The 13,209-nt window shown below is 44.8% G+C and overlaps 1 protein-coding gene across 1 annotated transcript in view; it reads right to left on the reverse strand.

The window, feature by feature from the left end:
- Window positions 1-4,442: 4,442 nt before the first annotated feature.
- Window positions 4,443-13,209, reverse strand: part of Arpc2 (actin related protein 2/3 complex subunit 2) — a 31,488-nt gene continuing 22,721 nt past the window's right edge. The window contains exons 8-11 of the mRNA XM_055616724.1: window positions 9,981-10,107; window positions 8,355-8,455; window positions 7,746-7,846; window positions 4,443-4,888 (exon numbers count right to left, since the gene is read on the reverse strand). Of these exons, the coding sequence (XP_055472699.1) occupies window positions 4,864-4,888; window positions 7,746-7,846; window positions 8,355-8,455; window positions 9,981-10,107 (354 nt within the window). The 3' untranslated portion in view covers window positions 4,443-4,863. The remainder of the gene's footprint in view (window positions 4,889-7,745; window positions 7,847-8,354; window positions 8,456-9,980; window positions 10,108-13,209) is intronic.

Below are 13,209 nucleotides of genomic sequence, written 5' to 3' on the forward strand. Positions count from 1 at the left end.
TTCCAGAAGCCTCCTGGACCTCACTTTCTATTTTATTTGCCCAGTGCATTTGGGACTGGGTGGCTGTACTTTATGAGGTCTGAAAACAGTTACTTTGGACCAGGGAGGAAAATAAAGCTTCCTTTATTCAGAATTTGTTTCTCAGCTAGCTATTGCTTAACAACCCTCACCCCAATGAGATAGGGTCTTGGTATGTAACTCAGGCTAACATTGAACTCCTGATTCTCCTGCCTCAGCCTCCCAAGTGCTGGAATCACTGGTTTTCACTACCGTATCCAGCTACCTGCACTACTTTTAGCCCAGTGCTTCTCAACCTTCTGAACGCTGTGACCCTTTAATACAGCTCCTCATGTTGTGCTGACCCCCAACCGTAAAAGTATTTCACTGCTACTCCTTAGTGTAATCTTGCTAGTTAGAATTTGTAATGCAAATATCTGTGTTTTCTGATGGTCTTAGGTGACTCCTGTGAAAGGGTTGTTTGAATCCTCAAAGGGCTTGAGACCCATGCGTTGAGAAGCAACTGTTCTAGATACTGTAAAGATTGGTCAGGATTCTGGCTAACTTTGATTCTCCTGCCTCAGTTTCCCAAGTGCCGGAATCACTGGTTTGTACCACCACACCCAGCTGGCCCACACTTAAAGCTCATGTGGATATACTTTCTGGATACTGTAACAGACTGGCCAGGAGAAATCCCTATTCAGTTGCTGAGGCAGAAGAAACCCTGTCCTGTCCTATGTGAGACCCTTGAATCCTAGCAGTCCTAACACATTCTCTTAGCTTAGGTTTCCAGGAGGTCTGAACAAGGGTGTGTTGGGTGGAGCCTATAAGGAAGGCAACTGGGATGTCAAGTGCCACATCCGAGCATCACAAGCAGTTAGGGCATTTTCCTTTATCTCACAATCCCCTTCTGTTTCTTGCTGTAATCTCATTTCCTTCCCTGCTAAACACATTCCATTCAGATGTAGAAATTCCCGCTTTCCTCTCTCCAGTAAAGGCAGGAAGAATACAGCCATCTTAGGGAAGAGAGCACAACCTCCACGGGCACCTGCACTCATGTACACATACCCAGACCCATAATTCAAAGAACATTTTAAAAAACGGGAGCAACTGAGATTACTATGTGGCTAAGTTATAGATCCAGAGTGTAGCTCGGGGTTGGCTGGCAGTTGTCTAGCACATACGAGGCTCTGAGGTCCATCCCTAGCACCGGGTGGGAAAGGAACCCCACCCACATACATGCATATGTATGTGTATCTGTGCCTGTGTGCCTCAGAGATGCCCATGCTGTAAAACATGCACTTACCTGTTCTTTTCCCGCTGTTCTGAAATAAGGTCACACTCTGTGGGCCCGGAACTCACTGAGGTTCTGCCATGACCTTGGGAGTGCTGGGATTACAAGTGTAACCCACTGTGCCTAACTCAGTCAATTTCTTCCCATTTAGTATGTATTAATTACCATTATTTTCCTACAACATGCAATGCGTGTGCATCCTCACAAGGTACCCTCTAGTCTCCTGCTGTCCTTCCACTTTCAAGGATTCAGTGAATTACCTTAGTGTTGTTGCAGGTGCATGAACACCTTCCCAGTGGCTAAATCACTGAAGAAAATGTCTCTCCCTTCTTCCATCAGACTGGACTTTCCCCCCCTAAGAGAGGGTCTCTCTATGTAGCCCTGGGTGTCCTGGACTCACTTTGTAGACAAGGCTGGCCTCGAACACCCAGCAATCCGCCTGCCTCTGCCTCCCTGAATGCTGGAATTATAGGCGTGTATCACTGTGCTCAGCCCCAGCATGGATTTTTTTTTTTAATGTTGACAAAGTATTGTGGAATTAGACAGATTGACTATTATAAGAATATTTAATGCCACTATGCTTTTCTCCTATAATTTCTAATCAACCCGGTTTTATGACCTATAGTACTTCCTTAGAAAATATTAACTGGGTGATGGTACATACCTTTAATCCTAGCACACAGGAGGCAGTGGCAAGTGGATCACTGTGAATTCAAAACTAGCCTGCTCTGCAACGTGAGTCCAGGACAGCCAAAGCTACACAGAGAAACCCTGTCTCGAAAACATAAATAATAAAGGAAGACAATTTTGCTGGCTTACAGTTCAGAGATTTGTCACAGCAGGAAAGATGGCAGCATGCAGGCAAGCAGACATGGCGCTGGAGAGGTAGCTGAGAGCTATACATCTGGATTGGTAGGCAGCAGGAAGACAGTGACACTGGGCCTAGCTTGAGCCGAAACCTCAGAGCCCATTCCCAGTGATACACTACTCCAATTAGGCCACCTACTCCAACAAGGCCATTTGTCCTAATCCTTTGAAATAATGCTACTTCCTATGAGCCTATGGGGGCCATTTTCATTCTAGCCACATCTTTTCTGATGTTCCCCAGGCCTTGGCAGCAGGAAGGAGGCAGAGGTTGATGTAGATGGCCAGTTTAAGGCTGAGCACTTGTCAATCGCATGTTCTCGGTAAGACCAGCTACAAGCCTCTGCATTAACCATCACCCCCTTCAAAAAATGAGCTGCTTTGCTCCAGGCTGAGAGCTTAATAACCTATGGATAACCTAAACTTAGCAGTTTAACAACTTGTTCATTAGGGAAAGCAACCATGGTGTGTTCCCCTATTGGGCCCTCAGGTTTAAGTTATCAGGTTAGTGCACTCTTGCCAATCCCAGAGCTACCCCTACAGTAGTTACAGCAGTGCTATACTGTGTCCCATGTCTTGCCCTATGGGCGTTTAGCTGGCAAGATCATTCTGGCACTGAATGCTAGCCAGTGGGGAGGGGATTTCTAGCTTACTTGCTCCTTGTGTCCTGTAAACACTGTGTAGTAGTTTCTGCAGAGAAACCCTGCCCCTTGTCACCTGCAGCGTTGGGGGAGCTAGTCTGGGGCAGTGCTGGAGAGCTCGCTGGGTTGATCAACTCAGATCCAGGGCTTTAAGTTGGCCCACCCCAACATCTCTCCTATCTATGAACTGCTGAGCTTATAAAACGGCTGGCTCTGCAGATCCAGAAACATAAGATCTCCACGACACAGGGCAACAACAGGATAACCAGGAGTCCTAGTGTGGAGCCCATACCGATGTAGCAGAAACCAGAGGCCTTGCACCAGACCAATGACTCATTGCAGTAAACATTTCCAAGTAAAGATGTGGTCAGCGGGACACTCTGTGACAGACTACAGCTTCCATTACCGTATGTTTTTATGCTTTGTCTTATTTTTGTTTCTATTTTCTTTTGGGAGGAAGGTTGCAAGGGTAGAGGGTTATAAAGGGATGGGGAGATGAGTGGGCCTGGGGAGCACGATGTGATATTTAGATACAATCACTCAAGATGGCACCACTGGGAAAGGTGACAAGACCTCATTTAATTATCTCTAACACATGCATACAAATGTTATTATTTCGAGATCAAAATTGTAGAAAATAAAAGTGCTGGTTGTATATGGTCAGGTGACTGCACCACTCACTGATTGTCAAACTAGTTCAAAACACACTGCCTGAAATGGAAACAAAGAACAGCCTTCAAAACATCCTGGGTAGCCCTCAAAATTCTCAGGACAAGACTTAACCAATTTTTTTTTTTTTTTTGGCATCATATCTTGCTAGCAGACAGCACACTTTGCTAGGTATCCAGATCTGACGGAATGTGGGAGGGACCATGGCAGGTCTGCATTGGCTCCACACTGGAGTCCTCAGAACCACATTTTAGGAAATGCCCTTTATTATGTATGACAGGACAAAGAGCTTTAATTTCAGTCTTACTCAGAAGCAGAAGCAGGTGGACCTCTGCGTTTGAGGGCAGCTGAACTACACAGAGAAACCCTCTTTCAAAACCAGCCCCCCACTCCCTCAAATCCCCATCTATCATACACACCCACATACCAGACAGAAAGTACTTTATTATTTTTTGAGACAGTGTCTCACATGTAGCCCAGATTGGCCTCAAACTCACTGTACAGCTGAAGATAACCTTGAACTTCTGATCCTCCTGCCTCCACCTCCTAAGTGCTCAGATTAAAGATAGATATGCCAGATAAAAGGGTGGCTAAGTGGTTAGCCCCTGCTGCTTGGGCAGAGAAGTGGGTTGGTTCTGGGACCCACAGAGCAGCTCTAAAACATCTGTAACTGCATTCCAAGGATATGATGCCTTTTTCTTACCTGATGTGCCTGCATCAAGGGCCCCCACTCACCCCACTTTAAAAACCAGCTCTCCCTTCCTCTAGATCTTAGCCCTTCCTTCCTCTAATCCTAGCACTTGGGAGGTGAAGGCAGGAGGATCAGAAGTTCATAGTTATCCTCAGTTTACAAACCAGCCCTTCCCTCCTCTAAAGAGAATCCAAACCATGTTGGCCAGCTGGTTCAAGGGCATTGCAGATTCACCCTTTCCTCCTCTTCTTTGGATTCACAGTCCAGAAAACCAGCAAATTCTCAATTAAGATAGAAAGATTTTCTTTATTAATGACCCCAACCGTATTTCTTTAGATACAGAGTTTTGAACTCAAATACTTAGAAGAAAACAAGTTAAGATTGCATTACCTGCAACTCATTACCAGTAACATATTGCAAAGCAAACAGCTTGGAAAAGGGAGAAAAGGAAGGGGAGTGAGGGAGGGAAAATAAAAGGAAATTAAGTTGATCAAGTTGAAATTTTTTTTCTTTTTTTAAATTCTTGGGAACTATGAAGTCCTTGCAAGCACAGCTCGTTTCTGCAGGCTATTTGCCAAACTCGTACAAAATGGAACCAAACGGAGAATCCCTTAAGAACCTGGAGAGGTGCAACATGAAGGGCTACGATTATCCAGTAGCAAGCGGTCCAGCCTTCAGTCAACAACTTCCTCCTCAGTTCCCAAGAGTTAGCGGGATGAAAATGTCTTCCCCCTTCAAAAGCAGAGAGAATGAAGGATTATTCTAGATGTCCTTTCTTTCCTCCCTACACTCTAGACTTGGGATGGAATGCCCAAGGGACACCAAACAAGGAGGAAAGAGACAGTCTTCAAGTAAAGGTACTGGAAGGTAACAAAGGTTTCAGGCAAGATACACCTTTCACAAGATGGCTTCACTACCTTTCTTCTGACTTAACACTAACTAATACCATGCCAAGTCTGTAAATACATTGGATGTTCCAGCAGATGGGAAAAGCAGCTGCAATTACTTATTTATTTTTGAGACAGTGTCTCACTATGTGGCCCTGGAACTATGTAACTAGGCCTGCCTCTGCCCCGAGTGCCAGAAAAAGGCATGTGCCACCATGACACCTTTCTCTAATTTTCAGATGGCTTAGGTGAACCTGAATTTCTGCTCACTGAGGCTCCTTCTACCCAGTTGATCCCATTTAGGTAACAATTCCTTAACCTTTCAACAGGAGGTAGAAAGTACAAAGCCACCTTAAAAATCAAACATCAGCCAGGAATGGTAGTATATGCTTTTAATCCCAGCACATAGAAGGTAGAGGCAGGTGGATCTCTTTTAAGTTCCAGGCTAGCCAGAGATATATAGTGAGACCCTGTCTCAAAAGCAAAAACAAAACAAAACAAAACAAACAACAACAACAAAAAAAAACCCAACTGGGCACAGTGGTGCACACCTGTAATCCCAGCACTGGGAGACACAGAGGCAGCGTCAGATGTCTGTGAGTTTGAGGCCAGACTGGTCTATCAAGCAAGTCCAGAATAGCCAAGGCTACAATGGAGAAACCCTGTCTCAAAAAACCAACCGAACAAAAAGGTTAAGACATCTCTTTGTCATGTGGTGAGCACCCTTTGGCTCCTGGAACACTTGCTGGTTCTGGATTCCTAAGCTATGGTGTCCATTTCTACCCAGTAAATCCCCAGAGGGGTTACTAGACCCACAAAGAGGGTACAAATGGTACCTACCCCAAGGGTATTTGGCAAAGTAGCCTAGAAGTGAGACCTGAGAATTATGGAAAAGGAGAACAAAAACAAGCTCTCCATGTTTCCTGCCTATCCCAAATCAAACTGATGGCCCTTTCCAACAAGTACAGCAGAGTGCTATGGAGCACAGACTCACAGTCAGCTTCTAGCTCAGGGCCACATTCATAATAGAAACCACTTTATTTTACTGTCTACACTTGGCAGAACGGAGGTCTCTGAACTAAATTTACTCCTGTAGAAGATTCATTTTTCCTCAAGCCCCACGTCAGGACAGAGATCAATTCCTGCCTCTTTCTGTCAATTTAGCAGCTACCACCAGGAACGTCTATGTGCCATGGAATAGTTATCAGGGTGAAGGTAGGTGGTGTAAGCAGCCCCAAGCTATAACACTCCCCACCTTTTCAACTTTCTGATTTTATAGGTTTTTCTTGTTTTGTGTGTATGCAACTGCATGCACACACACGCGTGTAACGGCCACAAGTCAGCAGTGTGTGAGTGTGTGTGTGTGTGTGTGATGGCCACAAGTCAGCAGTGTGTGAGTGTGTGTGTGATGGCCAGAGTCAGCAATGGGTATTTTCTTCCTGTCAGTCCCCAGCAGCCTCAGTAGCTGCGGCCACGGGCTGATTCTGACACGTCATCCAGAGCAAGTTTCCCTTCCTATTCCAGGTCTCCCAGTGATGGCTGGTGGAAAGCATTTTTGTAAAGACAAGGAGGGAGAGACTGTAGGCACCAGGAGACAAAGTCTTGTAAGGACAGAAAAAACAAGCGAGTCCTTGGGCATGCTTGTTTACAGATTTGTACTTTTTTTTTAAAAAATATTCATTCATTCATTCATTCATTCATTCATTCATTCATTCATTCATTCATTCATTCATTATGTATACAATGTTGTACCTGCATGTATACCTGCATGCCAGAAGAGGGCACCAGATCTCATTATAGATGGTTGTGAGCCACCATGTGGTTGCTGGGAATTGAACTCAGGTCCTCTGGAGGAGCAGTCAATGCTTCCAACCTCTGAGCCATCTCTCCAGCCCCAGCTTTGTACTTTTTAGATATGCTACGCAGGTGCCACACCATGGCATGGCAGCTGATGTGATCTCTCTAAACAGAGATCAGATGGATACCAACCTTGAGGGTGTAGGTGGCAGTGTAGAAAGACAGAGAGACTTCGCGTCAAAAAGCCCACAGATGCCTGATCTTCCTGTGACTGAAAAATCCTCACCTACTCCTCAGTATTCAGATGAACTTTCAAATGGCAATGGAGTCTAACTTGGTACAGCGGCCTTATACAGCAGGGAAAGAGCTGAAGGTGTTCTGAATGCCACGCAAGTAGGGTGAATGCTCTAGGTCCTGCACCTTGTTGGTCTTTTGAGCATACAGAGCCACACTGCTCTGCCTGTCATCTTTCTCCCTGATAAAGGTAGCCTTTGCCCTGTACACCTTTCCTGCTGAGAACAGAGCAACAGAAAGAACAAGTAGGTGCTGGCTTCAGGCCTCTTCAGCTAAATAAATGTCCTGAAATGACTAATTCCACCTCTCCAGGAGTACAGAAGGAAGAGACTCACTTTTCAAGTTTAAGTCCAAAGAGAACAATTTTTTAATTTAAAAAAAAAAAAAAAAAAAGGCCCTTGTTTTCCCCAGCTGCCATTCCTGTAGCTCACAAAGACTCAGGAAAGAAAAATTTCCTGATCCCATCAGTAGAGAAGCCCTTTTAACTGCATTCTCACTTTGGTAGACGTATGCTTGGCCCTGCTGGCCTCGGACAGTCACCTTGGGTATGGGCATCAAGACCTGCTACCTCCTGCTGAGCCCAGAAGGGGAAGGTGGTTCCTCCTACTTACGTGATTGTTTTCATTTCTTTTTTCTCGGCATCTGGGCGTGCACGGTTGAGCACCTTAAGGAAGTCAGATGTTTTTGCTCGCATTCGTGTATGAATATAGGCCTAAAAACAAATACAGAAGGAACTGAAGCAGGCTCACGTTCCAGAAAAATAGCTTTGCTTTCACTGGGATAAGCCGCAGGATATATCAGGGTGCACAGGCAACAGGACAGTTAAGCAACAACACCAGAGATACAGACCCCATCCCTCTACCATAGGCAGGATGAAAGAGGAGAGAGAGATATCTGTCTTACTGTGGTACTGGGGGCCAAACTTGTGCCTTGAGCATGCTAGGCTAGTGCTCTACCACTGAGCTACACTTTTGGTCCAAGAGATAATTTCTTAAGGCCTCTAAAGCTCCTTTAATAAAAAATTACTGTATATGTGTGCAGCTGCCTGCATGAATTTATATGCATTATGTGTGTGTGTCAATGGAGGCCAGAAAAATGACACATGAGCACTGGGAACTGAACCTGGGTCCTCTGAAGGAGCAGTAAGAACTCTACTGAGTGATCTCTCCAGCCCCTTTGAAGTGTGTACTTAGAGTTAATCAACAGCTTGGTGCCCTCACCTTAGAGCACTTGATGTGGTAGTGCAGATAGTCCCGGAACGTGTGGATCAGGTTGATGGTGTTATCTCGAGCAGCGGCATTGGTGTGGCGAGGGAATAGCACTAAGGCAGGGGAAGAAAACAAGATGTTAGCAGCAGCGTGTGTCCTACCATCACAGACAACGTCATCAAGACAGTGCCAATGAGTGAAAACAGGGAAGCTCACAGCACTGAAGAGGAGGATGACCCGGGCACTCATTCCAAACCTGAATTCCACGCTGAACTCTAAACTTCAGGGTTAGGACAAAGTGCTTGTCCTGGATCCTTGGTGCTAATGCCTAGCCTGTCAAAAACTTAGGTTCTGAAGAAAATCCATCTCCTGACCACGAAAACCAAACACAGAGCAGGCCTGGCAGCATAGGCTGCTCTTCACCCACAGACACTGCTCAGACTTTCAGACTGTGGCACACCTGCCTCTCTGGATTCCTGTTCTTCCCCACCCCTTTAAGACTTACTTATTTATTTGATATGCAGTGTTGTCTGCATGTATACCTAAGAGGGCATTAGATCCCAGCATAGATGGTTGTGAGCCACCATGTGCTTGCCTGGAATTGAACTCAGGACATCTGGAAGCACAGATAGTGCTCTTAACCACTGTGCCATCTCTCCCACCCTGGAGTCCTGTTATTATTGTACTTGTTTAACTAATACCAAGAGCCCTGAGTTCTATCAACTGTGCTGAAAGGAATGAGTAAGAAAGGTAGAACTATGGTTTTCAGTCTACCTGTGTTTCAAGAAAAAAAAGAAATGTGAGCATCAGCTAGGAAATGTATTCTATTCCAAGTTTACCATGATTTATGCACCACAGAGAAAGAAACGCTGTTAATGAAACTGATGTGGCATCAACTGTTAGATGCACCTCAGCTTCAAGAATCGTGTGAATAGAAAACTATTCACAGGCAACAAATAGCTATACACTTAGCTCAAAGGTGACTCACAGGAGACATTCTTGCAGTGTGGAAAAGAGCTGTGAGTTGTCATGATCAGTCAGCTCACTAGGCTGACATAGTGAAGCTTGGTTTCTTCAGTGGAAAAGAAGACTCAAAAATCACAACTCAGGCTGGGTAGGGTGCACACCTTTAATTGCAGCACTCAAGAGGCAGAGGTAGGTGAATCTCTGTGAGTTTGAGGCCAGCCTGGTCCATAAAGAGAGTCCAGGACAGCCAGTAAGTACTACACAGAGAAACCCTGTCTCAAAAAACCAAAACAACAACAACAAAATCACAGCTCAGCTCAGGTATTCACAGCAAAAATCCAAGCACTGCCATGTGACAGAGAACTCTTATTCAGTTGCCAAGCAATGCTGATATGGCCTGCCCTAACTCCTGACATCAGAAGTTACCTTCTCCTTTATCAGTTAAGAAAACAGAAACAGGAAATGATTGCTACAGTAAAACAGCACCCAGCGTGCTTTGTAATCAGTGCCCCAGCTCAGAAGAAGCAACACAACCATGCTGATATGCCTGCTTTTGTCACAACTCCACTTTGCTGATGGAAGGTTCTGAGTTGGTCTGTGCAACGCTGAGGACTGAGCCCAGGGCCAGGTATGTGGGCAAGCATTCTCCACTGAACTACCACTCAGCCTCACCGAAGGTGATGTAGCCAATGTTGTCCCCCACGGCAGCATCTGTGTCTTTCAGCTCTAGAGGAGGTTCCCTGTGGCTAAAAAGGACCTGGGGGGCTGTGTGGCTGGCTCTTCGTCCTTCTTTGAACTCCTGTGGAGACACAGCAAGAGAAATTATATGAGTAGCACTGTATCCATACGACGTACTCGGACCTTCATAGTCCCTTTGACCAGCAGATAACTAAAAATGAACTGTGGAACCTCAGCCACTAGGAGTGCGAGCTGCTTTCATACACTTCAGATTCAAAAGGGAAGACTGCAGAACACTGAACAAGCCATATCTTCCGACTGTGGTATAAAGCACTACAGCACAAGCCTTTTCTCCTTTGTGTTACTTTGGACTAACATAGCAAGAGGATCACCTTGAGTTCAAGGCCAGGCTGGGCTACACAGCAAGCACCACGCCAGAGGGCAGAGTGGAAAGACTGCTTCAGAAAACAGAAAGACTAAGCATCACCCTGCAGCGTGCTGGTTAAAGGTGGGATAAGCACTGCAGCAGCCAGAATTCCCTCATGTACAATATGGAAAAGCCCCCCCCCCCTTTTGAAACAGGGTTGCTTTGTGCAGTGTTGGCTTTTTTTTTTTTTTTTAAAGGAAATCTTTAAAATTTCATGGTAACTCCAGGCTTTAGCTAGAGTTTTAAATTCTATACACACACAGAAAGCTCTTTACAAACTAACCAATTTCCCATGACTCCTTTGGCTCACCCCCACTTTGAGACAGAGCTTCATGAGCTAGGCTGATTTTAAACTAAGTAGATGAGAAGAACTTTTGGTTGTGAGCTGTAACGCCTGAACCATCATCTCTCCAGCCTACTGAGACTTGTAAAAGTTTTTATTTAGTTATGTATGTTATGTATATGGATACTATCTCATGTATACAGTGAGGACTTTAACACCTGATTACCCCGCCTCTACAACTGCAGTATACCCACACCTGATCTTTCACTTCTAGTTTCATGAATGCTACGCTTTTATTGGGTGTTGGGCCTTTACCCAAGTACTGTTTAACAAGAGGTCTTTACCTGTTATTATTTAGAATCCATCAACCAAAACTCTAGAGCAAACTTAACTCCTCCCCTTAGGGGCTAAGATGACAGAATGAAAGAAGCTTCATTGTCTCAGGAGGGTAGGGCAGGAGAACCAAGTTAGGACAGCACGGACTACACAAAAGACCCCTGCTCCACCTCCACCCCCCAAAAACGACTCAACAACAACAAAACACTCTAAGAACATTCTAATCAGCCAGGAGTGCACAAGATCATAATCTCAGAACTTGGACTGTCACAAAAGGATCGAGTTCAGGGTCATACCTGGCAGATCAAGGCTAGCTTTAGACTATAGGAGAATCTGTCTGAAAAAACCAAACCAACCCCTTAAAAAATAAAAGAGCTCAAGATCCTTAACAAATTAAACAAGCAGGCCATTCCTTTTATGCTTTGATCCCCAGACCCCATGCATTCCTATACAAATAGATAAACGAATATAACATCCCTCTCTAGAGTTCTCAGCAATGACAGCAATACATGCAAAGGCTTGGATCCACTCCCTAAAACATCTCCCTTAAAAATCCAAACAACTGGGCCTGGAGAGATGGCTCAGAGGTTGTTAAGAACACTGGCTGCTCTTCCAGAGGTCCTGAGTTCCATTCCCAGCACCCACACAACAGCTCGCAACTATCTGAAACTCCAGATCCAGACCCTCACATGGACATATATGCAGGCAAAACCACTAATGCACATAAAAACAAAAAAACAAAAAAAAAAACAAAACAAAAAACCAACAAAACAACTTAAATCCAATGGGTAGACTGAGTGGCCCTTAAACAGGGCAACTAAAGACAGTCTCAGGGTTAGGACATGGAGAGCATGATCACACAGCCACATGACTGGAAGTGTGATGCTGCTGCTCACAGTACCTCTTCTAGTCAAGAGCTACTATCTCTTCTCCACAAACATTTCTATGATGATACTTCACAATTCATTAGGGCATCTGGCTTCCCTGCTAGGCTGAGTTCCTCAGGCCAAAGCTCCTTTTCTGTCCTTCAAAGAGTCTGTCTAGCATAGTCCTGCTGAGTAAAATAAAGCACCCCTGACCCTGCAGATATAGAAACATTGGCACGAACAAGGGGCAGGGACTAAGCTTCTACTTGCATTGCAAGTAGGAAGAACAGTGTGGTGGTTTGAATGAAAATGGCTCCCACAGGCTCAATAGGAGTGGCACCATTGGGAGGTGTGGCTTAACTGGAGAAAGTGTGTCACTGAGGGTGGGCTTTCTTTGAAGTTTAGAAGGCTAGTGGCTGGCTCACTCTTCCTGCTGCCTGTTGAGCCAGATGTAGAACTCTTAGCTTTTCTCCAGCACCATGTCTGCCTTCGTGCCACCATGCTTCCCGCCATGACTAAACCTCTGAACTGTAAGCCAGACCCAATGAAATGTTTTCCTTTATAAGAGTCACCATGGTCATGATGTCTCTTCACAGCAACATAAAGCCTAACAAAGACAAACTGATTTCAAGTCCTAAGCAAAATACAAATCATGTGGGATTATGCTAGTTTTATACACTGCCTCTGAGATAGCCTTGCCTGGCTGTTGATTGGTTACGGAGAAGAGAAAGGGCACAGTGTTAGGTTAGCTCCCTTCTTAACATACCTAAAGGAAAGGTATGTGGAGACAGGGTACATGCCTGTGAAGCCAGCACTTGGGAGAAGGTTAAGAAGTGGTGGCACATGGCTATAATCCAGCACTCAAGAGGCAGAGGCAGGCAGAATCTGAGTTTAAGGCTAGCCTGGTCTACGTAGCAAGTTCTAGGACAGCCATGGCTGTCACACAGTAAGACCTGTCTCAAAAAAAAAAAAAAAAAAAAAAAAAAACCAACCAGAAACATAAACAAAAACCTCCCCACAAAGAACAAAACAAAATCAATAAAAAGAAAACAAATAAAAAACAAAGAAATCAAGATCATCCTTAAGACCAGACATAAGTCTCTCCTTCCTCCACATCCCGCAAAAAGAATTGATCAACACTATTTCTGCAGCAGGAAATAAACAACTTGATGTCTTCTTTCTTGCTCTCTTGAAATAGCAAAGGTAATTGGCTCCTCTAAACAGACCCTCTGTCTTCATTATCTGCTTGCTCGCTCTATCTATCTATCTATCTATCTATCTATCTATCTATCTATCTATCTATCTATCTAT

This window comes from Psammomys obesus, unplaced genomic scaffold (genome assembly GCF_907164565.1).
Source record: "Psammomys obesus unplaced genomic scaffold, mPsaObe1.curated_primary_1811, whole genome shotgun sequence".
Lineage (NCBI taxonomy): Eukaryota > Metazoa > Chordata > Mammalia > Rodentia > Muridae > Psammomys > Psammomys obesus.